Source organism: Anopheles stephensi, unplaced genomic scaffold (genome assembly GCF_013141755.1).
Source record: "Anopheles stephensi strain Indian unplaced genomic scaffold, UCI_ANSTEP_V1.0 ucontig99, whole genome shotgun sequence".
Classification (NCBI taxonomy): Eukaryota; Metazoa; Arthropoda; class Insecta; order Diptera; family Culicidae; genus Anopheles; species Anopheles stephensi.
The window spans coordinates 38,915-63,508 of NW_023405470.1; the positions used below are offsets into that span (position 1 = coordinate 38,915).

Below are 24,594 nucleotides of genomic sequence, written 5' to 3' on the forward strand. Positions count from 1 at the left end.
TGGGCCACAGCAATGACAACGACGACAGCGGCGGCAATGCCATGAATGTGGCAGTGATTGGCCTCGGTGATGGTTTGCAATTGGCCCGAACCCGGCCACCGCCCCCTCCTTCCCCCCATATTCGACCGTCAGCATCATCCCCGGGCCCGGTCATACCAATACAACCGGAGGAGCGATCAAGTGCCGCGATTTATTGCCACTTGGCCCCATATGTTCTGCCCAAGAGGAACGCGCCTTGCAGATGTGCAAGATGTTGACCGAGGATGTGTAAGATGTTTGGACGAACGACGACGACGGTTTTGGCGTTCGCAAAAGCGTTTCATTAGCTTCGATGACAGGAAGACGAACGGACACACGTACCCGAACGCGCATCACTACTTTGTAGTTGCGCTCCGTTTTTGGCCCGGGGTCAGCCGAACCAGCTGAATCCCCTTTTTTGGGGAGCGCTCGGGGACCGAAGGAAGGAGCACAGAAAATGGAACCACCACCAACTGACATCTTTTCCACTGTCTCGTGCCAATGGCACGAAATGTAGCTGCCTGACTAATATGCCAAGACGGGGAAAACTTATCGTGCGGCTCAATTTCGTCCAATTAGAGATCAGGCGAGAGATAGTGGATCAAACTGACTGCACGGGAAGTATAATTTATTTTGCAAGATTGTACATTGATTTTTTTTCTTTTGCGTATAAATAGAAATTGAAAGAAAGCGTCAAATAAAAATTTAAAACTTGATGAAGCCAATTAAATAATTTTATATTGAAAATTCACCAAAAAGGTGAGCGAAAATAGTAGTATTAGTAATAATTAGCAACACTAGAACCGTCCCAAATGGCACAAAATTCACTTCAAAGTAACAAATTCCACGCCGCAGACCAATGCCACACCGTTCTATAATTACGGTTGATATTCAATTTGTGCCCTTCTTCCAAGAGTACGAGGGGCGCCCAACTAGATTGGCGCAACCAAGCAAAACTTCAGCCAGCAAAGATCACCAATTCGTCTCCTGTGATTCTCGTAATTAAGCTCCCAACAGCCCTGCCTAACATGAGAATCCACTTGCACTTAATAATTCGTATGATTTACACAGAGCGCACATCCTGCTACAATGTATCTGTAAGGGTAAGCTGAGAATTTAATAATAACCAAACCTGAAGGCGAACGATGCTTGCAAGAAGCAACAACTTATTAGACGGTCATGCGTAGCTAGCAGAGAATGTAAATAAGGGGGATACGGAGCATTACAACCAATGTTTGAGCCATTTTGAGCTATTGAAAGAAAACTTAACAATCAATTATAGTTCCAAATCGTTCAACATTTCAAGGGATGTTTTGTACTTTGTTAAACCGACGTATCCCAAACGTTGTCACTGTTGTCCTGAAGTAAACTTGTATCCTTGAGACGATAATGAACGGGACACACTTATTTATTGCGCCCGTGACACAAAATATGGACCTAATTAATGCCATTCGAAACGCTGTCGACCATCTCTGTGCGGACGATGATATTTCCTTCCTTCCCTTGCGCAAGGATGCCTGCTTCCCCACCGCCATGGGATTCGAACGGGACATGACGGAATCTGGCGAAACGTCTGCCACGATCATCTCTTAACCCGCTCGCTAAACCAGGCGTTTCCCTGTTTGCGCGGTGCTGGCGCAAACGCAACACTGTTCCGTGATGCCAATTTTGAACGATCCTCCTGAAACCCATCGCGACCGTGTGGGAACTTCTTGGGAAGAAAAATACAAAACAACTCCACGTTCCTCGGCAACGGTTCGGGGTTCAAGGCACGGAACCGACGGTGGCGACGCATACCCCCGGCAAGATGTTTTGCATTGACGGAAGATATCGGGTTACCGGCACGGTATCCGGTTACGCGCCGAACGTAGACGAAACCCGTGGCACCGAGCGAGACCGGTCCTGAGCGTACGTACACACGCGTGCGCTTGCGTCTCGTGGTGTCTCGTCGGTCCGGGTCCCGGGAACGCGTTGTGGCGTCTTCAAATTTAGTTCTGCGAGTGAGAGAAGATGTTTGCCTTAAGATAAGCAACGGAAGGAGATGTTTAATGAATCAAAAGTCACAACACAACATTGAACCGAAAATTGATTGCTATTTTTTTTCTTCAAGATAAACTATTAAAATTTAAAACGTTCCAAAAATCTGTTTCAAATATTACTTCCATTAAATTTTCTAATGGGTTTTAATAAGTTTTTAAATTATTTTAGTAAAAATAATATAACAAAATCGGTAAGATAAATTTTTTATCCTTTCTTAAAAAATCTTAATGCAACATGAAACACTTACTAATAACAAAGATTTCAAATTAATAAACAAACTAATGAAAGAAGTTTAAAACAGAGAGAAAAAGTAATAAAACAGTAAACTCAAATTTTAACTAGTGAAAAATAGCCTGAAATATAAGCCTTACAATAGATTGTCTTAGTACTAAAACAACTTAACATAGGTAACACGACATAAAAACTGCAACTTTTTCCCCTAACCTAGTACACATGTCAACAATTTGGAAAATACTCCTTCGTTTACAATCTGCACGAAATAAATGGTCGGGCGGTAGAGAGAGAGAGAGAGAGAGAGAGAGAGAGAGAGAGAGAAAACCATCCCTCATTACCCCGACATGTCCGACCTGAACCGATCGGTCACAGAACACCCGAAGAGGCCCACCCAACCCACCCCGTTCGTTCGTTTCTTATCCATATTCCGATTTCATCTCCCCCCCTCCCCAGTTCTGGCACGATGTTGGATGACGTTGAAACCATCCATCCAGCCCGGGGTCTCCCATCACCGAGGGTCTCCGACGAGAGGCCCGGTCGGTTTCAAATTCGATACTCGAACGACGGTTTCGAGTTGCTTAATAATGTTTTAACGTTTGAAAATTATGTGTTATTTTAGCGTACGAATTCGCCCTCGTCTCCAATATCAACCCCGGTCGTACCCTTTCCCCCTGTACACCCCTCCTTCACCGTCCCCGATCATCATCATCAGCGTCAGCTTCATCTTGACGACCCGAACCCAACCGAGGACGAGGATATCGCGCACGGGCTGTGTCGCCATCTCACTCGCCGACTGACGGTCGGCGCGTAACCGGAACCATAACCGAAGCCTGCACCCACCATTCGTGCGCCATCCGAACGGATCGTGTGCTGGATGGATGGATCGTCTTCTCGGCCATGGCGAAAGGCGAGAACTTTTCGAAACTGAAACCCATCGAAGATGGAGAAGCGAAGGCCCAAAATCTAACCCCCCTGAACCAGAACAAACTGGGGGAAACGGTGGGGAGGAGAAACACAAAATAAAGCACACACACACGTACGAGCGCCCGCACACACACACTCACAGGGAAACAACTCATGATAAAAATCATTGTAACCGGATATGCAGCCGAGCACGGCGAAGAATCCCAGCGCGCCCCTGTTTCGCGTTTTGGCATGGGGACGGGGGATAGATAGGGCATTCCCGAAAAACATGCCATCGAAACATGGCGATGGCGATTTGGTTTTTTGGCGCAATTCCCCGAAACGAGCTGAGCTGATGCGCATTCCGGGGGCTGTCGGAACGAGCGAGCAAACCACACAAATATAAAACCTTATCAATGCGCGAGGATCTACCGGAAATGTGAGACATATTCGAGGGAGAGTGAGTGTGTGTCTAGCGTGCGTGGAGATCAAATTTAAGTCATGGTTTTAAAGGACCAGAACGCGAATTTCGAAATCAGTTTTGTTGAGAGAAAACCCACAGGTTTTAAGGCAAAAAAGATTACTAGTTAAATTAGAGCACATTATAAAGCTAGCGCCACCACAATTCTATGCCCATTGTACAACCCAGGAAAACGTTTAACCGTTCACCACAGCCAAGCGCTTGCGAATGCAAAATTTCCCAAGCTTCTGGCCGCTGACTGGCTGGCTGGCTGGCTGGCTGGTAACATGAAACTCGTTTGCTTTCCTGGTCTAGAGTTCTGTATCGCTGCCCTACCACCAATACCATGTGGTTCGTGTCGCGATGACGTTTTCGGTATGCTTCCCAGTCGTTCCCTGTTCCCCGGGTCAGATTACGTTTCGGGGATAACGTTCGATTGAAGGATTGTTTGCGAGACTGTTGGAGTTACAGTTTTGCAACGGATCCCCTTTTCCGCGGCCTGATTTCACTCAACCGAATGTCAGATTATGCACCACGTTATGTTGTTTTCTGTACGGGTATTGTGGTCGACAGCTATGGAAGGTCCATGTGAGTAGGTTTAAGCTCTTGTTTCTTATATAAGTACGAGAACCAATAAAATTATTCTCGGGACAATAAAACCAAAGACCCTCAAGAGATCACTGCAAGGATCGTATTTATACAAATTTCGCCCAACTACAAATCCGGACCCTTGCCAACCCCATCATCAAAGCGAATCCTCCTGCTCCTGCGAGAGCTGTGAGACTTCCAGGCAGGTTTTTATAATGACTGTCCAGCATCATTAGTCACATTCAACGCACAGGCGGGAACAATAGAGCACCCAGGCGACATGAGAGATCATGAGTTCCGAGAGCTAGAGCACCACCCGGTAACTCTACACCTTGAAATGTCTCATTTACCGAAACGTGGATCCACCGGTTCGACCGTTGTCCCTATCCGCAAGGCGTGCCTTGCTCGTATAGCTTCATGCTCATTATTTAATCCTGGGAAGTTCCACTTTTCTACCGGACTACCGGAATGCGATACCATCGTTCACCCGAAACCAAATATCCCCACCGGCTCCACACCGCTACCCCTCCCCGCCCCGAAAACCATCTCTCACCCGGGGATTCCGGGCGCATTTTCTAAAGCTCGCTTCGCACAACTTTTGACGTGTGCACGAAATGTATCCGCATGCGTGTCTTCTGCCGAAGAACCCAAGAACACTATTAGTATCGCAGGAGTGCTCACACCACACAACACTCTCGGCGTTGGTCGTTCGTTCCGGTCCCGCAAAAACCCCTCCCCGATCGTCACATCGTCCGATGGTGTGGAAAATATGTTTTCAATTTGCACCGCCCTCATTCGTGCCCTTGTTTTGTGTTTGTGTCCCAGCCCCAGTAAGACTAAAGAGCCGGTAATAGATGGAAAATCTAAACCGACCCGTGTTCCGTTCATTCCCTACCCGCACTATTTGCCGGTTACTGCTGCTGCTACTACCTCTACTACTGGCTGGTTGGTAATGCGACACCGCCGATGTGCATCGGACGACCGATCCGGACGAATATACAACGAAGCAACCTCATCATCATCATCGTCATCTTTGGCAACCGTGCTGGCTGGCAGGCTGGTTGGCTGGAAGGAATCCGATATCTCGTGCACTGTCTAGCTTCTGGCTCACCCGATCGATTTGGATGTAAAGAAGGGGCTGTTTGAGGTGGATCGGGAAGGGTGGTATGATAGTCACACAGGATCACAATTTTCCGATCAGCGTATCGAGGATGTGTCCTCCTTCCTAGAAAGTGCAAAATTCCTGGAACTCCAAATTCATTCCAGTTTTTGTAACGTAAACAATGAACTTAAATATTCAATTCTATGCTTTAAGCTCTGCAACTGAATGTCCTTGAAGCTAGGAGCTTAAATGGGAAAACTAAATCTGATTAGCTCCAGCTTCAACAGTGGAGTATTTGATAAGTGACGCTAAATGGTTCAGCCGATTTTTTCTTGACCATTTTCCGAGCTTCAAAATAGACCAATGACGTCAATTTTAATTGCTTAACATTAATTAACGGAAAAAGCGGAGACATCAACGCCACCACTCCATCTCAGTTTGAGCCTACCATGCCTCCTCTGCCCATCTATGGTGAAGTCATTGGGTTGGATCGTTCAGTGCCATTCTCATGAAAAGACTAGCCAATAGGAAAAAAGACGAGTCTAATTCGCTTCTCAATGAATAGATTACCGTACAGCTCGTAGAGCTCGGCATTACAAAGGTTCTTTAATCTTTAATTTAAAAATCCTTCTGAGCATCTTCCTTTCGAATGCGGCTAAGAGGATTTCGCTTGTGTTGGACTGGGTCGCATGTGTCAGAGGCGTATGTGAGTACTGAGACTATAATGTTCTATCCTCAGGATTCCTCTTTTTCCTGCATCTTGCTAAGACTGTAGTATGACCGGTTGGCAGCCAGAACCCTAACGCGTAACTCAACATCTATGTTGCTGTCGCTGCAGACTTTTGACTCCAGATAGGTGAAATTAAGGGCAATTTCAAGGGAAGGCCGCTAGTGGGGACCCTCTAAGCACAGGAATACGGAATTAACTTATCCGAATAAAACATGCTATCAATTTTATCAATGTCGAATATTTAGGATTCAAAGCATGAATTTCTTCTTCCTTGGCACTACAACCTCGTGAGGTCTCAGCCTGCCATTTCTGGCTTTCTGTTTGCGTCAGCTCTTCGCATAGTAGGACGGTGCAAATTCCATTCGAATCGTCCCATCGTGGTGAGAACTAACTTGACTATCCAACTACGTAGTATCAACAAGTCTAGTAAGTCAAAAATGGGAGGCATGAACAAGGCCTATAAAGAGTATTCAGGCTAACAATAGCAATCGAGATAATATTTTCAGATCTCTCTCTCTCTCTCTCTCTCTTTCTCTTTCTCTCTCTCTCCCTCTTTCTCCCTCTATTCTTGACCTAATAACCTCTTAGGTCTAGCCTGCCATTTACTAGAATAAATGATACCGCGTAGTTGGATAATCAATCCTTACTACGGCGAAACGGTTTGGATGTGATTTGAACCCCGTATGAAGAGCGGCGTCGTTGTCGCCTCTAATAAATTTTTAAATCATTAACAATTAAAAATTACTTTATCTATGATTAAAATTTAAAAAGCGTCTTAAAACCCTAACATTCCTATTAGTTCCATGTGTGTCATCTCTCGGGATCAGCTGCATTTGTCAATAACCACAGCCCATGTTTCCTGCCGATAGTTTTAACACTTGCCCGTTTTTTTTTTTAAACATCGGTTATAATTAGTTTCAAAATAAGCATAAAATCTTACCGTCCCATTGACATTTTGCGTACGGTCCCATAAAAACTTCAACTTCGTGTGATATCACTTCACCCGACACGTCTGTATAAATTACTCTTCGCCCAAAAGGGTGTCATTTGAGACCACGCTGAATACCATTGCTTTGGAGCAGACACAAAACAAAATTATACGCGAAAATACCGAAACCAGCAACAACCACCAAGACCACTGCTGCTGGTATCTTTGCGCCATCATTGTAACAGCGTACGGTCGGTGCCGCTGACACCGCCGTACTCACAGCAAGCGGCACACCACCGTCCACAGCTTCGTGTCAGCTGCCGGATATCAAATTATCAACTGCAACTTCATTTGCACTGGATCGCATTTCAATTAGCAAATCATTTCGTTGCGCGTCCCATTCCGGACGCCTGCCTTAACCTGGCCGGTTTGGGGTCCCGTTACTGACGTTCCTCTGTAGGGAACGTGCGTGCAGTTCAGGCATGGGAAAAATTAGGTGATATGAAAAATGTGCTACATTCGGTAATTACGTGAAAGAGGGGACAGCTTTTTGAAATTTGGATTCTTTGCTGCATTGCGTGGATTGGTTCAAGTTACAGAATCCTTAGATTTCGGGAACTGAGGAGTGGTCGATCTGATTCGTAAGAAACTCTCCAAGCAATCTAGAATCGACTCTCGGAGAAAAACCAAGCTTTACCGACGCAATCAGCTCCCAACGAAGGACGGCCACCCAACAACAACGCCGATGCAACCGATAACCACACTAAGGTACTCGTTACCGAAGTACGTGAAGCCAACGACAATATCACATTACACTGAGCACAATCAAATTGGGTGAAATTTTCGTTTTGTTTTTAATTAAGCAAGCGCATGCGAACCCGAAAGCTACTTTTGTGAGTATCTTGTTAGCGAAGCTGTAATAAACTTATAACATACATTCATTGAGCTTAAATTTGCTAAGGTGTTGTTGAACAACAAAACATAAATGCAACCCTTAAAAAACGGTTGATTTTTTTTTCCTGATAATTGCGCTTACCGCTTAATTTGACTTCGAGACGCTTTGGTTCAAATTCGAACTCAATATAGGTGATTTGGATTCGATTTCAGCCGGTTTTTCCATGCCGAATGGGGAATTTTTGCAGACTCAACCCTCGCCTCACCAAAGCGACTGTGACCCGGTAATGTGAACTTGTTTTGTTTTTTTTTTGTTCTTTAAATCCACTCAAGTAAATAATTAACAGCTAGAGTGAAAAACTGGAAAGAGCATTAAAACGAGTCGAGCCAAGTCAAGTGAAATCAGTTCTGTATGTAGAGGACGGCCAATTCATTGACCCGCGCGGCGGTTGCAATTGTTTTGTAGGTTATTTTACTTCTTGTTCTTGGTTTAGGTTTTTCTTTTTCTCTTACCAACCGACTGCTCATCATTTGTGGGACTTGGTTGGTGAATGAAAATTGATACTTTGAGTTTACTTTGGGGATGCAGTGATAAAAAAAAAACCTCCAAAACAACACCGGCACAATTATCGCCCGGGAAAAGAAGGCCAGCAATAAGACGCGGACGCTGTGTAACGCTGTGAAGGAAACCGAGCAAACAACCTGGACAGTATCTGTTTTTTTTGTGTGTGTGTGTGTGTGTGTGTGGAGCTGAAGAGTAATGTATGTAACATGTAAGTTTTAATTGAGTGGTTATCGCTATATTAGATACTTTATGCACTGATGGAGCAAAACAAATAGTTAGGTTTTATTTTGATTTTCATTGTACAGGCTCTATCCAATTTGTCGGAGATCAACGTTCGTTAGAGGTAAGCAGCCATGATCCGAGTTTCCTGAATAAAGCTGGGCGATCTAGCCATGTCTAACCGAAGTGCTCTACCCTCAGCGGAAATGAAGAAGGCTCCGTTGGGTTGATCATGTCAAGAAATCTCAAATTGGACCATGTTGTCTAGAACTGATATAAAGAAGCGACAAAAAGTGTTTTCCTATTTGACTATATTGCTTGATACTCATTTTGGGATGTCTGACACCTTCGTCTTTAGCTTAGTCTGCTATAAGTAAATCTAGATCCTGGCTTACGGCTTAAGTTAATCATAGGATCAAAGATCGCCTCGCCTTAAGTTTATCACGAGAAAGTACAATCGGTGGATGATTTATAAAAAAGTCATAGCTCGAGGCTCCTAATTCATTCTGAACTACATTCATAGAGCCGTAGGTCAAAAGGAAGTACCGACTACCACAAAGCTGTTAAGAATGCGCAAGTGTGCTTGCCCCTAGTAGGACACACTACAAAATAAGGGACACATGCCCTATCAGGAAGCTGCTCGTCAACGACACTTTCACCGCGAAGCGTAGAAGAGCACAACGAGCTGGTTGGCTCACTCAGATCGGATGTAGCCGAAGATGAAGGAGTGCAGCCAAGGACCGTGTTTCCTAGAAAATGATTTAACACCAGGCCATGTCTTTTAGACGTGCTCCATAGGAGCAGGCCAAAAAAGAAATAGAGAAACTGGAAGAATCAGTTTGAGTTCCAGTATTCATTTATGCCTCTAAGTCTTGGACTCTTGAAACTTTGTTTGTAACTGATAAAACTCTCATAGCGGCGTTCGAAATCATGATTTATTCATTTGTTAACTTATGACCACAAGGTCCCCTCGACACTATCTTAATGCTTACTTTTAAGTTAAACGAATAGAGTCGGCGCGAGAGCGGCTATCTAACGAGTAGATGGCCTCACAGAATGAATCCAATTTCATGGCACATAGCAACAAACAAATCAGAAAAACCGAAACTGAAACGGCGATCCTCGCCGGAACGTAGAAATTGATTACCACCGGGAGCAAAAAAAAGCGCGCCGACCAAGGATCTCTGAATGCTGCATCCACGCCGAGGGCAGAGTTGCCAGACCAAGGATTGCAATTCACGGGATCCCTTTAGAAACGCAAAGCAAACATTCGCTGGATACGTTTTTGGTCGATAGCGTCTTCGACCGGGACGAGGATATTTTTGAAAAGACAATGAAGGAATAGAGAATTAGATTCCCCTGACTCCGTAGCTCTGGACTGGATATCAGGTGGGTTAGGTGAAGTCTAATGTGTCAGAGATCAACCGAGTTTTCTGGAAAACAACTGGCGATCCAGCCAAGGCTAACCGACATGCTAGACGTGGTAGAACCTTCAGCGGCTCCAAAATCAAGAAGGCTTCGTTGGGTTGACCAAGTCATGAGAATGGTACTGCAAGACTCAGCCCAATATAGTCCTTTTGGTCATTCGTCGGATTTTTGGTCAGACGTTCATCAGAAAAGCCGGAATATTGGATTGGGAGATGACGGAGCAAGACTTTGAGCGTTACCGGGAACCTTAGCAACAATCCAATACCTGATAAGTAAATAAGCAAATAAGTAACTCAATGTTGTTGCTGTAAAGGCGCTCCTACCGTTATAAATTCACTCATCTGTTTCGTTTACCTCTGTGTCTTGTCCTTTTCTTAATGACAACAGTGAAAACGACACAACTTTCCACCTGATAAGAATTTTGAAAAAACTTATCCTTCATCTTTGCCAATGTCATGTCCCTGTGCATCAACCTCAAACACTTTGAAACAGCAACCCAAAGACGTTTCCTATCTAAAAAAAAAAAATCGTTTGCGTTCCAAACTCCCTATCTTCGAAAGCGAAGGATTCTTTTCCCATTTGATCTGACTGATCTCATCCATCTCAGACGCACATTACCATCAACACTTCCATACGCACGATTTTGCGCAACGAAATCCGCACGTAGCAAAACACGCGAAAGAGAAAGTGTTCAATTTCCACACCGGAGTCGGGCGTTGGTTGGTGGACACATGTGACACAAAGCACGAGGAAAATGTCTTTGAAATAGAAATCGAAACCGAACGTCCAAAAACCTGTGTCGCCGTCACTAAACCGGCGTTCGTGTCCAAATTTATTACTCGCCCGATTGGATCGAGAGTTTTTGCAGGAATGCTGAGGGACTTGGGGTTCGATTTGGAAGAAGGAAGGAACCCCATCGGTGGAACTGTTTTCTATCCATTGCAAGCGAATATGCGTGTATGTGTGTGTTTGACGAAGATGAATTTATGTGTGAGTATTTAATTTCCTAGTGCGCACATCATGGAAATGGATACGGATCGCCGAACACCAAAGTTTAGGCAAAAATGGAACAAAATTTAAGAAAAACTGTAATATATTTAGCGGAACATGGAAAATGTGTCAAGCGATTATTTTTATTCAATATTCAACAACTAAAAATGTAAATTATGCCTCATCTTGAGTGAATTTAATTTATTTCCATCGCAAACAATGTAATCAATCCCCATTACCCTTTCCCGATTCGTCTGATATCAATAAATTTGACCGCTGGCCGCTAACAACAACAATATACGGTTGCAGTATGCGTCAATTATTAATGGGTTCACGTCAAATAAATTCTCTGGCAATATTCGCGCCAGCCAAATCGCTCCCCACGTTCCGACAGTACGGTCCTTGTGGGGCAATGGCGGGACCGGGTACAATGGAGAAGCAGCAAGTAGTACGCTAGTAATAGGGATCCCTCATACGCTCTTCGCTGCTCACCTGCTGCTCTGACGACTCCCTGCGCTTCGCCAACACGTGGAAAACTGACAACGGCAGGTGTGCGGCCGTTTGAAATCGTAGAGGACTTCACAAGATATGCCGTCGGCGTCCCGCCGGTTCGCTCCACCGTGTGCCATACGTGCGCGCTGCATCATCCCGGTGTGCCGCGTGTGGGAAAGATAAAACTCTGTGAGCTGCGAACGCTACCCAGATTTGCCCTGCCCGCTTCAAACGAAACACATTTGATCCCGACGCGGAGGACTAAATATAAGCCGCGATAAATTGCATCAAACCGAAAATGGGGGGGGATGATGATAACTTCACCCAGCGCACAGCCGCGCCCCTCTGTTAAGGGTGCAGAGCGTGTAGAATGCTCCTCGGTGTGTACAGCTCTCCCATTACTACTTGTTGCTTCTCCCGCAAAAGGGCAATATGGGGTTATTTGGTTTCAGGTTGAAAACCGGCGCTAGACGACGCCCTACGAATACGGGAGGAATTAAATACCATTGGCAAACATTACTACAACACAACCGCTTGTGATGATGAGGAGGATGTTTTGTGATACACACAAATCTGTTTAGATTTTATACCTATGTCGGAACGTTAATGTACTACAATTAGACGTTAGTGCGTGACCGAAAACTGATCTTGTTCAGGCAAGTGAGATCACTTTAATGTATAGAGAGAAACGTATAATGCCCAGGCAGAAGCCGTTGTTCTGATAACGACGATGGCGATCCCACCTTTGACTTCTGAATGGATTTAGATGGTTGAGTTATCTTGAGATAATTGGCACACATTTTTTACTTAAGCTTTTAATGAACGAAAAACTTTCAGTTCAGTTGATTAAATTTAAATACTTCTAATACATGCCGCACACAATTATCTAAACACAGATGCGAAACTCACAACAAGAACTTTTTGCGGCATACTAATGTACCATGGAAGTCCTTTTGTGAAACTATGAGTTCCTGGCCGCTACATTCATATAGTTTTGCACTCTTCGTGCGGTAAAAATCATACTGTGCCACGTAATTCTTTGGCGTACGGACATCCACAGTAGAAAATATCACATATTACCTTAGGGAGTCTGCTTGGAAGGATTTTTGATCCCGTATGTGTGGACTGACTATCCAGCTATGGGTAAAATCATGTCACACAAAGCCAGAAATGGCAGGCCAAGATCTTGGAAGAAGAAGTGGTGTGGAACGACTATGGCGGAACCGCTACAATGACGAGTTCCACGAGCTGTATCTCAGCATCGTGCAGAGAATCAGACTCGCAAGGCTCCAGAAGGATGATCATCCATCTCAAGATGATCAAGTCCTTTTATGGCCTAGATAATGGATTGGCGGTAGACCATGAGCGGCATAGAGGATTATTGGGTCAAATACCGCGAAACGTTTGTAGCACCTGATATGTAAGAACGTAGCCAAAGGAGTGTCCCAGCCAAAATCTAAATAGTATAGCCTCGCATAGCCTTGTTCTCTAGTCTTTGTAGCTTAGCGAGTTGTGTATCATTTGCGAGGAAAAGAATTGTATTGCATAAAAATACAAGTTTGATCCAAAAAATTACAAGTAGATTTGTGTCTTTCCTTAGCGCTTGATATAACTCCCGAGCGTTTGAATAATTCCAAATTTTAACCCAATTTTTTTTTTAATTTATTTTTTTTAATTAAATTTTAATTCTTTATAACCTTGTCGGTGTGGTCCTTTAGTTTAAGATGTCGTCAATTGTTACTCATAAATATTTAATACTAAAAACACTGTCTACGGGTGCTCCATCTATCGTTATCATGATTTCTTGTCTCTATTAATGTCTTTGTTTTTTTAGTATGTGAAATCTTATTTTATTTTAACTTTACCAAGAAAAATATCTCCCAGGTCTTCGTTTATTTACATTGAGTTATTGAGCATTTTTCTGAATGATCATCACCCGTTGATGAAGATCACCGTGTCATCAATAAATAATGTGCTCTAGGAAATGTACTCTGTTCTCACTGTTATAAGAGTATATCAGCTATAGACTGTACTTAGAAAGTCATATCATTTAACGATAAAAAATAGATTCCCAGAACAGCCGTTGTTAGAATGACGGCTAGTGAAATTAGCTAATGGTTCCATCGTACATTAAGCACTGACTGTATTAAGCTAATCATGTCATTAGTATCGAAGGATGATTATGATTAGATATCATTAGTATGAAGCTAATCATGTCATTACCATGAACTTAATATATCGAAAGTATATTAAAAACTATCAGAACCTGAAGAATTCGCGGAGTTTCGGATCGATGTGTGTTGCAATATTTACCAAGCGTCGTGTTCAGATTCCAAATTCGAAGAGAGTTATAATTGTGTTTTCTGCCCTATTTATAAACTTTCTGAGTGCCCCCCACGCGAGCGACACTCATCCTTACTCACTGTATACTTGAAATATTTCGTTTATCAAAAACTTGACGAAACTAGCTTTCGTCAAGTATGGTGTGACGTCTAAGCGTAAACAAAACATCTAAACGTAAACATACTCCCCCCCATGACAGAATGTCATAACAAAATAACTAACACGCGGTACTAACAGGACGGTTTCGCAACAGGTAAAACGCAAATTTTCGTAACAGGACGCGTGACTAATCCCTTTGCCGTTTTCAGCTTCACTACACGAGTAAGCTGATCCTCTCCAGGGTGTACATCAATGATGCGCGCCAGTGGCCAGCGGGTGATGGGGAGGGAATCGTCCACAAGGATGACCAGCCTGCCGGGAACGATTTCGCATCGAACCGCAACCTTATTGTCCTTCTGCATTTCCTGCAAATACTCGGTGGTCCAATGCTTCCAGAAACGTTGCACGAGTAATTGCCAGGTTTGTAGTTCATCCAAAGTGTAGGTCTTCAGGCGCGTGTAGTCGGGAACGGGGACGGCGTACATGGAAGTACCGATCAGGAAGTGCGCAGGAGTAAGCGCGGCCAAATCGTTCGGGTCATCCGTCATCGGCAGCAAGGGACGCGAGTTCATCGCCGCTTCTATCTGCTGAAGAACGGTGCTGTACCCTTCGTAAGACAGCCTCGAGCTGCCCAGATGCCGGTAGAGATGTCGTTTGGCTGTCTTCACCGCAGCCTCCCACAATCCACCGAAATGTGGAGCCTTAGGTGGAGTAAAGTGCCAGGTAATCCCCATGTCAGAGCAGTTGGTGGTGATGATGTTTTGCTGTTGCTCACTCTGAAATAACTCGAATAATTCTTTTAGCTCGTGTGACGCACCTTCGAAATTTTTCCCGTTGTCGGAGTGTATATCCGACGGTAGCCCGCGCCGGGCTGTGAAGCGGTGTAAAGCGGCCAAGAACCCTGCAGTGGTGAGATCGCTGACCAGCTCCAGGTGAACCGCCTTGGTTGCAAAACAAACGAAAACACACAAATAACATTTGGCAGCGGCAGCTCTCTTGTACGTCGGCTTAAGATAAAATGGGCCGGCGTAATCCACTCCAGTAACAGAAAACGGCCGGCTCGGAGTGATGCGTTGATACGGAAGTTGGCCGGTTTGTTGTTGCACTAGGGCGGGATCCTGTCGTATGCAACGAAAACAATTACGGACTACTCCTTTCACTAATCTCCGTCCGTCGAGCGGCCAATATTCTTCTCGAATCTGGGAAAGTAATAGTCTTCCCCCGCCATGCATCAGCTTTTCATGAAAGTGGTATGCGATGAGACGAGCAAACGGATGTTTCTTGGGAAGTAGGATAGGGTGTTTGAACTGGTAGGGAAGCTGTGCAAGCTTCAATCGGCCACCCACTCGCATTATTCCTTCCTCATCGAGGAATGGTTTCAAGCGCCGTAGAGGTGAGCGCCGCCCTATAGTTTCTCCCTTTTTCAGCAACCGGATCTCCGATAAAAACTCGTCTTGTTGCGCCAGGATGCATAATGTGAGTTTAGCTGCTTCCAGGAATTTAGGTGTGATCGCGGATGAAGTAACTTGTGACGATTGTTGTGTGCGTGTCCGACGAATTTCAATATCAGCTTGGGCCGCCAGCAATGAATTCGATATTGGCCAATCAAAAGCAGGTAGTCCCAACCACTCGGGACCACAAGTCCATATCGACCTTTTCAGCATGTCCACTGCTGACATCCCACGAGATACCAGGCCGGCGAGATTTGTTGAGCCGGGAATGTGTTTCCACTGACGAGGACGTGAATAGTTCTGGATCTCAGCAACACGATTAGCCACAACGGTTTTCCAGGTGTTGGGTGGTGACAAAATCCAATTTAGCGTGGTAACGTGTACGTTACTCGTCTTCAAACTTAGCCGTTTAGCGAGTCGATCGCTAGTTAGATTCGGCTGCGATGCGCTGTCCAACAGCGCGCGCGCAGGATGAGCAATTCCGAAATTATCAATAATATTCACGAAAGCAGTTTGGAGCAATACCTGCTCGGGTGCTTGCTGTAGTGCTGCTGCAAATGGGGGTTGTGTGTTATCGGTGGCTGTGTGATCGTTAGCGGTGTTGTGTGTGTGATGTGGCGGAGCTGTGTAACTAGGGCTATTCGGTGTGAAGTGCAGTTTTGTGTGATGTGCCAAATTACAATACCGGCATTTGTAGTGCGCCGGACAATCACGAGCCGCATGATTCTCGCGTAAGCAATTTGTGCATAAACGCGCGGTCATCGCGAAACGATAGCGATCCTTAGGCTCCATTCCTTCAAATCGTGGGCATTTTAGCAATGAATGCGAGGAATTGCATAAAATGCAATTTGGCGTTTCATGTGACGTGGTACCAAAACAAGTTTGACGCGGAAAGGTTATTCGCCGCGAGTGACTCAGTTCGTGACCCTGTGACGTATGATGCGCGATGGTGGGAAGCTTGATGCCCTTGAGTGTGTTCGATCCAGTGCTCGGGTGCGCGGTAGGAGCTAGCTTTGCCTGCAGTTGAGATTGGACACGAATCAATCTATTCTCGAAATTCTCTCGAAATGCAGCATTCTGCGTTGTTTCTTCCAGCGTGGAAGCGGAATCCTCTAATTCTTGTTGAACACTCTCTAGGTCCTTGCATAATGTTTCGAATTTTCTTAGGCGAACCTCCACTTGTACTTGATCCCGTGCGTGAACGAAACTATCCAAAAATTTCTCGTACCGAGTAAGGGACGCCAACAAAATTGTCCGACGGGACGCCAAAACAACGGGTGGTACGGGCATTGTGCAATCTTGTGTGTGTGTATGTGCGTGTGAGTGAGTGACCTGCAGTGTAATGCGTGATGCGGCAAAAACAGCTGTACGGTGCACGAAAATCCAAACGAAATGTGGTACGACACAGAAAACGGTGAACGATGGGTCGATCAAACTCGCGAAAGCACCAGAAATTCGAGCTATATATCCTGGTCACGGCACCATGAAGAATTCGCGGAGTTTCGGATCGATGTGTGTTGCAATATTTACCAAGCGTCGTGTTCAGATTCCAAATTCGAAGAGAGATATAATTGTGTTTTCTGCCCTATTTATAAACTTTCTTATGAGTGTCCCCCACGCGAGCGACACTCACTCCTACTCACTGTATCCTTGAAATATTTCATGTATTAAAACTTGACGAAACTAGCTTTCGTCAAGTAGATTTGACGTCTAAACGTAAACAAACATCTAAGCGTAAACAGAACCTTTTTTAACTAAGCTGAACTTATCTCCTTGGGGGCGGTCCGGTGGCCAAGGCGATAACGGCGCCGGTCTTATCACGGTAGAACCGTCTGGGTTCAAATCCCATCCAGACCGTCTCCCCGTACGTAGGGCTAACTACTTTACTACGGGTAAAATAAAGTCACAGAACGCCAGAAATGGCAGGCCGAAACCTCTCTAGGTTGTAGTGCCAAGGAGATGAGAAGAGATAAATTTATCTCACGCTCAAGCGTCAATTGTTTGAAAAATGTCTAAAACAAAGGATTTTTTAAGCAGATCGCCATTTCGGCATTTAACGTACATAGGATCGAATGAGTAATTGAGCGTATTGTAAGAAGTACAAGTTACGAGATAAAATTCTTGGTCGAGCAAGCAAATCATCCTAAACTAAATCCTAAATACTGGCCTAAACTGGCGTTTCAAATTTATATTTATCGCTTATGCAACACCTAGGCAACTATTTAACTCACTAAAACCATTGTACAAATCCCATCAAAATTCTTCCACCGTTCTTACTGTGTTTTACTTCCCGGTATCCACCATATAGATAGCCCGATCTGCTTCTTCATACCTCACCCCGGTTTTGTTCCTCAAAAGGCTCAACTTCTCCAACGGTCCAATTACCGTACAACAGTACAACAGAGCACCACCCTACTACAATTTCCGGACCACCGTTTTCGGTGCGAAAGATGTCGTCCATCAAGCTATGCTCGATAGCAGCCCACATGCGTATTGCACTCCAAGCGTCCAGTAACCGGGGCAGGACGACATCAGCAAGCTCCAATTTCCAACCTAGGGCGCTTGAGGTTTTGTTCGATGTAACCGGAATATGTAACCCTGTCCGAGCCGCTCTTTCCAGCCGTGTTTTTGGCGCTATTTGAACTCACGCAAGCTGATGGAGTTACAAATGGACTGGCAGCTTCCTACTAGTTCGTTTAGAAGTTTGTTTAACACAAAAATCAATGGTAGATTGGCTCTCTTGGACGATAGGATTGAAGGACTGTTTTGTGCAATTTATATGAATTATTTCAAATATAATCTATATTACATTAAATTTTAAAACATGATATTATTTGCCATTTTATTTGTCGCTCCCCCTTTCAACCCAGCTGTCCATTACATCTGATTATCCTCAAGCAGAAGTGTAACGTGAAATAGAAAACTTCAAACGATCGATTAGTATCGATTTTCCAGCATGTGTCGGCTGAAGCACGCGTGCCAGTGAAACACGATACCGTACTCAACCATGGTGACGTATTGGCCTGCCAGCCACTGCCGGCATGCACCTCGAGAGCGGCTCGTATGACCAAATGCAATAATGCACACGCTGGACCAACACGCGCTGGCTTATAAAAATCGATCTGTTGTATCTGTTATTCTTACAGTTAGTATTATAAAATTTCAAAAATTGTACCTCAAGTAATGTAATCACGCATCCAACTTACCTTGATCGTATCGTTATCGGTACAAATCTCCTTCTTCACCTTTATCCGTGGCGGTGACGTACTCGCCGATGATGATGATGCCGTTGCCATCGTAACGCCGGTTCTCGCTCAGGCGCGGATAAAATTTCTAGTCCTGGGCTACGGCTTACGCGCGCTTCGCAATGATAAGAAATGCTTCACGTTTCACTTTCCACCGACAAAGCCCAAGACCGGGACAAGGACTTGGTGGTCCTTTACCAGCAGCCACACCGGTAGCGAAGGTGATAGTGGCAGTTCTTTGTGTTCATACCGGACCACCGTAATATGAGACCGTGCACATGCCACCAAATTCCTCCCATGTCATTCGATACGCGGCAAAAGTGCAGCACGAGGTCGGACCGGCCGCTGGGTCGAGAGCTCGCGAGAACGATGCCAACTTTCAGTTGCCGTTCGGTACGCTATACAGGCTTTCCCCGAGAACACACGCGCTCACTTTCTTCACCAACAGTCCACTCATTTTCCGACCGTTGTTGCTTAATTAAATGTATTTTTCACTGAGTTTTTTTTTGTTGTTCTAGATCACGGGTACTGGATTTTATCTGCAACTGGTGACTAAAACGTGACCAATAGTAATAAGCGATTGGACTGTTTTGCCGAGCACCTGAATCCTGAATGCCCAATCTTATGTTCCGGTAAACGAAACCATAGGGCACACCAAACTTGTGCCAATCAGCAACCTGATACATCAAACCTTATGATGCTCGAACCGCACGAAATGCGCGCACACCGTCAGCGAAATCTAAACGCAACCGAGAACCTATTTCACGCTCTCGACGGATATGCCACCATTCCTTGGTCTATTTTTAAACTGACTCTAAATTTAATACTATTTTTTTGTGTGTTGATAAATTTATTCTACAGGAATAGCAACATTGTCGACTTCCCGTGTCGACCGACCCACTGCACGCGTATCATGTTGGGCAGTGTTTATTTTAACTTTACAGTATTCTCCCTTTTTTAGGCTCATATTTTTAGCGCAAATCCGCATCTCGCACGATCGCACGAGGTGAGTGAGTATTTTTATATCAAACATGCCTCCGGACGCGCGAGCGAATCGATTCACCGCGGTGCGATATGATATGCGATGAAAAATTGGAAAAACGTAAACAAGCAAGCCCCCCGAACTCCAGGGCGCTATGCTCAACGGGGGGAATGTGCGGCTTACGATCTGTCTAAGCTCTCGATGGAAAAGGAGAAAAAAAACGATTGGTATGCTAATGATTGAAATTGATCTTTTACGGCACTGTTTACGACAAATGGAAACGAGTGAGAGCAATAAGGACACACCGCTGTACCATTTTGAACACTGTTGGACGTTACTTGACGCTTCAGTCTTAGCGATCGGTTCGCAATTATATTAGTTGTTGCTAGTTGGATTACTATTTCGATTTTATGTCCTTTTTGAAATTCTGGATTTCATTCCTAAACCATATTCCACTCCAATAGCCCTATAATTAATGAACATCATTACTCAAACGTCACGATCGCAGAACTTTTACCCGTAGGTGGATTTCTTAATAGCGGCACTTATGTTTTCCCTTCTTTTTTCTTTTTGCCAGCGAGACCGGAGCACCCTTTCGAATTTAAATCGTTCTATTTTTTAACACATCTTTTTTTCCTAAACACTCAGTCGCACAAGAAGGATATCGTTGCCTGCAAATGCGGCACACAGTGATCGAGCGATCCATCTTTCGCGATGGGTTGTGAACAAAAGTGGTATCAAATTTCGCTGGACGCACGGTACTGCCGGTTCTGGTTTAGCAAAACCTACATCCGAAAAGGGATGTGTTCAGTTGTCTAATTTCCCCTAACTTTTGTTTGAGATAGTTTGGGTTTCACTTTCTCGTGTAAGAAAATAATAGTTCCTTTTCAACAGCCATTTCTTGGGCTATAATCACTTCATTTATACACTTCACTTCAAGAAATCCACTTTGGCATCCGTAACTGCTGCTATTTATCACACATGTTCTATTGCCACATATCTTGTAAGTTTACTTTGCTTAACAGAAAAATAAATATTCAAGATCGTATAATATTAAAATTCACATCCTACACACTTTCTTCTGTTCAAAGCACGCCAGCAGAGAACGCCACGAAAGTTGGCGCCAGCAAACACGCACGACCGCAAAGCATGTGCGCACTTCCCGCGATTCAAAACACGAATGCATCGAATTGTACCGGTTCGCACGCACCACCTTTGGCCCAATGTTGATGAACGCGGATTGCACACTGGGCAACGTGTTATCGTTTTATTGGTTAAAATTTGGATGTCTTACCGTTTTCGTTTGTTTCAATTTGGTTGCAGATTGCGGCTAGAGTTTCACATCAGAATCATTATTTTATGTTTAAAACAACTAATGAATCAAAAACATTTTTTAAGAAATATTATTTTTAAGATATTCCGATAAGCAATTCGATGCAAGCCCGGTGTCATAGTTATGGCGTTTTAACTGCAAATGCTGTGATTTAACAGCACATGATGTTGGATTTTGTACATGGAATTTAATAGAAAAGGTTTCCTTATCCCGGAGATTTCTATGCCCCGAAACGACTGCTGTCAAATTTCATTACAGCTCGGTCATAGCCTTCCCACATGCGATTTTGTAGTATTATTTAATTGGGCATTAATCGTGAAGTGTTCCAATGCGTATGCGGCGCGTTTCAGTCAAATCTCATCAAATTTTGAGAGTCCATGCCAAAAAATCAGTTGCGTTTAAGCTATGCCCGCGTCGCTGGAGCGTTAATTCTATGAAGATTTAAACGCTGTTAAGCTAAATCACTTATTCTTAGAAAATAATTACTCTTTCAGTAGGGTAATCCGGTAACCTATGACCGACCATAGCCAATCAAGGATGATAACACATCCATTTAGAGCGCCATACAAGCTATAGGGAAAATAGTTCTGTGCCAGCCGACCGAGAGTGATAGAGTGTTCATCTCTTTTCGCCGCAATGAGTGCTCGTGAAGGTGAGAGATGAGGGTCGTTATTCTAACCTTAACCTTTAACCTTTTCATCACTATTTTTTTTTAGTTAACTAATTAACACTGCCTTAGGCGGATTATTCGTAGGTTAACCATTCCACCACGCATTCGCATAAATGTAATAAACCAAATTAAAATTCAATGTTTCTGCTTGAAATGAAAATTTTTAAAACACTGTTTCCCCTAACTAGTATTGCAAAATCGCCCAAAAAACGCACAATTTTTCAACTTTGAAATATCCGCACTTGCGTACTGTTAACATTTTTATCTGACGGTTATCAGACGCCCGTTTGCGGTTCGGTGTCGTTTCCCACGTTTTGTTGCTTGGATCTCAGCTGCTTGCATTAAGCAACGCAAAATCAAAACAAACACAAATGTCAAGCGGATTTTCATCGGAAAACTTGGGATGAGAAAGATTGTAATTAGCGCACTATTCTAAACAAGAAAACAAAAATTTGAATGCCGGGCCTGCCGCCATAATCGTGCAACTTGCAGTGCGTTGGAGTAAATGTGCGAAACAATATCACTTACCTGCAACATACATGTCGAAAATACCAAAAGCAGCACTAAGCCTGAAGCAGGTAACACACACCATTTCCATTGTAGTCATTTCACCCTACTGATACTGTTGTCCATGTTCGCACAGTTTATGCTGCGGCAAGAAGTGCTTAAGCTATACCGGACCATATTTCGTACTATCCGGCAAGTTCCGGATGCCAGTAACCGACGTGAGCTACGGGAATGGGCCAGAGCAGACTTTCGCAACAACAAGAACCAAACGGATGAGCTGGCGATCAAGATGCTGCTTCAGCATGGCAACCGGAATTTGAAGGAGCTGCAGACCAGTCTCGAGCTCAGCGGGACTGGGCCGGGCAGCAATTCGGACGCGAAGGTCAGCTAAACAAACTAGCATCCCACCGGTTTCCGGAGATTGCGCAACCGTTACTCACTAGTTCATGTATATTGAGAGTTAATCGTATAGTTCAATAAATTACAAACGTCGGTATCACCATCCGTCCGTTACTGCGCTGGTTTGAGATATGTGCAGCTCACTAGCACTACTACTACTGCAGCTTCATGCCGAGGTACAGCGGTTCGCTAGCATAAATCCGACGAGCAATGAAGTAATCACGTGCGATCCGAAACAGCGTGAAAAAGTTGGTCAGCAACAGAAAGCCAACCGACAGCACGTTCTGCCATTCCGGTGTTAGAGCAAATATGACAAGTTGCAGTACTATCAGCAACATCTGAACTGCAAACAGCGACATGTATATGACGACATGATAGCTAAATATTGCCTGCAAAGAAAGCATGTTCAAATTACTTGCTGGCTTACGTTAAGCGTGTCGATCGCCTTTGTTGTACTTACGTAAAATCTATAATGGCTGCTGTTGGCCGGTATGGCCGAAGTGCAATAGCCCACGGATCGATACACCTCTCCCATGTGCCGCACGTACGTACCGTGCGGGTAAATGTTCGTCTTCGACCAGGTGTACGCTGGCACACTGCTCGACCGATTGTTCACCCGGTGCCACTGGCCAAGGTGTAGCGCGGCCCGGTGAAACACATCGCAGTAGCGCATCGGGAAGCAATACGTCACGCACATGGTAAAACCGCCCACAAACACACAGGCCAAATGCTGCGTCGTCCAGAAATTGTTGTAGTACAGATGCTTCGATGCGAGCACGCACGGAACAAACCCGGCATAGTACGCGTTCAGCAGCGACGTGAAGATAACTTGCTTGCACCGGCTGTTAAAGTCCGTCTTGAGTGCATCGATTTCGGTGCGGATCGAGTTCGGATTGGACGAACAGCTGTGCAGTGGCATCCCGTTGATACAGTTCGGTTCCGTATCGACGATGGTACGCAGGAACTGTTCCAAATTCAGCCCAAATATCATGAGGTACAGCACCAACGGGTAGCTCAACACGAACAGATGGATGTAGCTGGCTTTCTGGAAAATTTGTGCCCCACAAACGGCAAACGAAACCACCACAAACGCCAGAAAGGTGTACTTGGCCGCCCGTTTGCTCACTTCCACGTACGCTTCCGGACAGTTCGCATCGATGAACTTCAGTATGCAACAGTACAGCAGCCGCCGGCTGGCCATAATGTCGATAAAGATGGCAAGATCCCAGTCGATTAGGTAAAAGTTCTACAAAACGAAACGAAAATGAATTAGTTGGCCCAAGATACGACCTGTGACCTCCCATTACTTACCACAGCTTGCCGGTTGTACGAGTTCGGCAGCCACCAGACCGACCGGTACAGGTGCAAAAACTGAGTCGCACTGGCAAGGATTGTGAAGCAGAAAATGAGCAGCTCGTTCATTAGTTCCGAGCTTTGCTCCACGTTCGGATATGGCACGTGTTTGGGAAACGGCGTAAACATGGCACTGCCATCCTCCTCGCCATTACTGTCCACGGTGTTGTTCGTGTTGCCACTGTTGCTGCTGTTGCTGCTACCACCGACCGTCGCTAACGCATTGGGGGAAGAAGCAGTACTGGCCGGGGGCTGAAAATGGCTCGACGTTGGAAGGTGTCCCCGATGGTACCGTCTGTTCGTTACAGTCATGGCGGCTGGCGTTTTTTCAATACAATTTGACTATTTTCGTACGATTCTACCACAGCACATCACACTATCGGAATGTCCGGTCGTTTCGGTCGGTCGAATAATGCTCCTGCTGCCAGCGAGAACTTTAGTTGGACATCTTCCAGAGACCAAAGAGTGTGTGTGGATCAGAGCGATGTATGTTCCGTAGTAAATTAAATCCAATATCCCGGCGAACGAGAGCAACGCGCAAGCTTCCTTCCTCCAGCTGGATCCTACTCTGTTTTGAATCGCAAGCATGCAAAAACGCTTTGTTGTGACAGCAGGAAATGT

The 24,594-nt window shown here is 44.8% G+C and overlaps 3 protein-coding genes across 9 annotated transcripts in view; 1 reads left to right on the top strand and 2 right to left on the bottom strand.

Moving 5' to 3' along the window:
• LOC118517347 (sine oculis-binding protein homolog A-like) overlaps window positions 1–21,971 on the bottom strand; it is a 36,507-nt gene extending 14,536 nt beyond the window's left edge. For 3 of the 7 annotated variants that reach the window (XM_036063347.1, XM_036063345.1, XM_036063340.1), the window contains exons 1-2: window positions 20,787–21,971; window positions 18,691–19,281 (exon numbers count right to left, since the gene is read on the bottom strand). In XM_036063347.1, the coding sequence (XP_035919240.1) occupies window positions 18,691–18,780 (90 nt within the window). In that variant the 5' untranslated portion in view covers window positions 18,781–19,281; window positions 20,787–21,971. Of the gene's footprint in view, window positions 1–18,690 lie in introns of all 7 variants that reach the window. The other 4 variants (XM_036063343.1, XM_036063342.1, XM_036063344.1 and 1 more) reach the window with 4 other exon arrangements.
• A 115-nt stretch (window positions 21,972–22,086) lies between these two features.
• LOC118517352 (LYR motif-containing protein 2-like) lies at window positions 22,087–22,734 on the top strand. The gene is made up of 2 exons (XM_036063352.1): window positions 22,087–22,292; window positions 22,358–22,734. Exons 1-2 carry the CDS (start codon window positions 22,254–22,256, stop codon window positions 22,610–22,612), a joined length of 294 nt encoding a protein of 97 aa, XP_035919245.1. The 5' UTR covers window positions 22,087–22,253; the 3' UTR covers window positions 22,613–22,734.
• LOC118517349 (transmembrane protein 39A-like) lies at window positions 22,639–24,577 on the bottom strand. Its single transcript, XM_036063349.1, has 3 exons — window positions 23,932–24,577; window positions 23,081–23,866; window positions 22,639–23,009 (listed from the first exon to the last, which is right to left on the bottom strand). The coding sequence occupies exons 1-3, from the start codon at window positions 24,283–24,285 to the stop codon at window positions 22,776–22,778; spliced, it is 1,374 nt and encodes a 457-aa protein (XP_035919242.1). The 5' UTR covers window positions 24,286–24,577; the 3' UTR covers window positions 22,639–22,775.
• Window positions 24,578–24,594: the final 17 nt, after the last annotated feature.

Coding starts and splice junctions, on each gene's coding strand:
- LOC118517352 (XM_036063352.1), top strand. CDS start 22,254: ATGTCGAAAATACCAAAAGCAGCACTAAGCCTGAAGCAG. Junction 22,293..22,357: donor CAGCACTAAGCCTGAAGCAG/GTAACACACACC, acceptor ATGTTCGCACAG/TTTATGCTGCGGCAAGAAGT.
- LOC118517349 (XM_036063349.1), bottom strand. CDS start 24,285: ATGACTGTAACGAACAGACGGTACCATCGGGGACACCTTCCAACGTCG. Junction 23,867..23,931: donor CGTACAACCGGCAAGCTGTG/GTAAGTAATGGG, acceptor TTCGTTTTGTAG/AACTTTTACCTAATCGACTG. Junction 23,010..23,080: donor GCAGCCATTATAGATTTTAC/GTAAGTACAACA, acceptor CTTTCTTTGCAG/GCAATATTTAGCTATCATGT.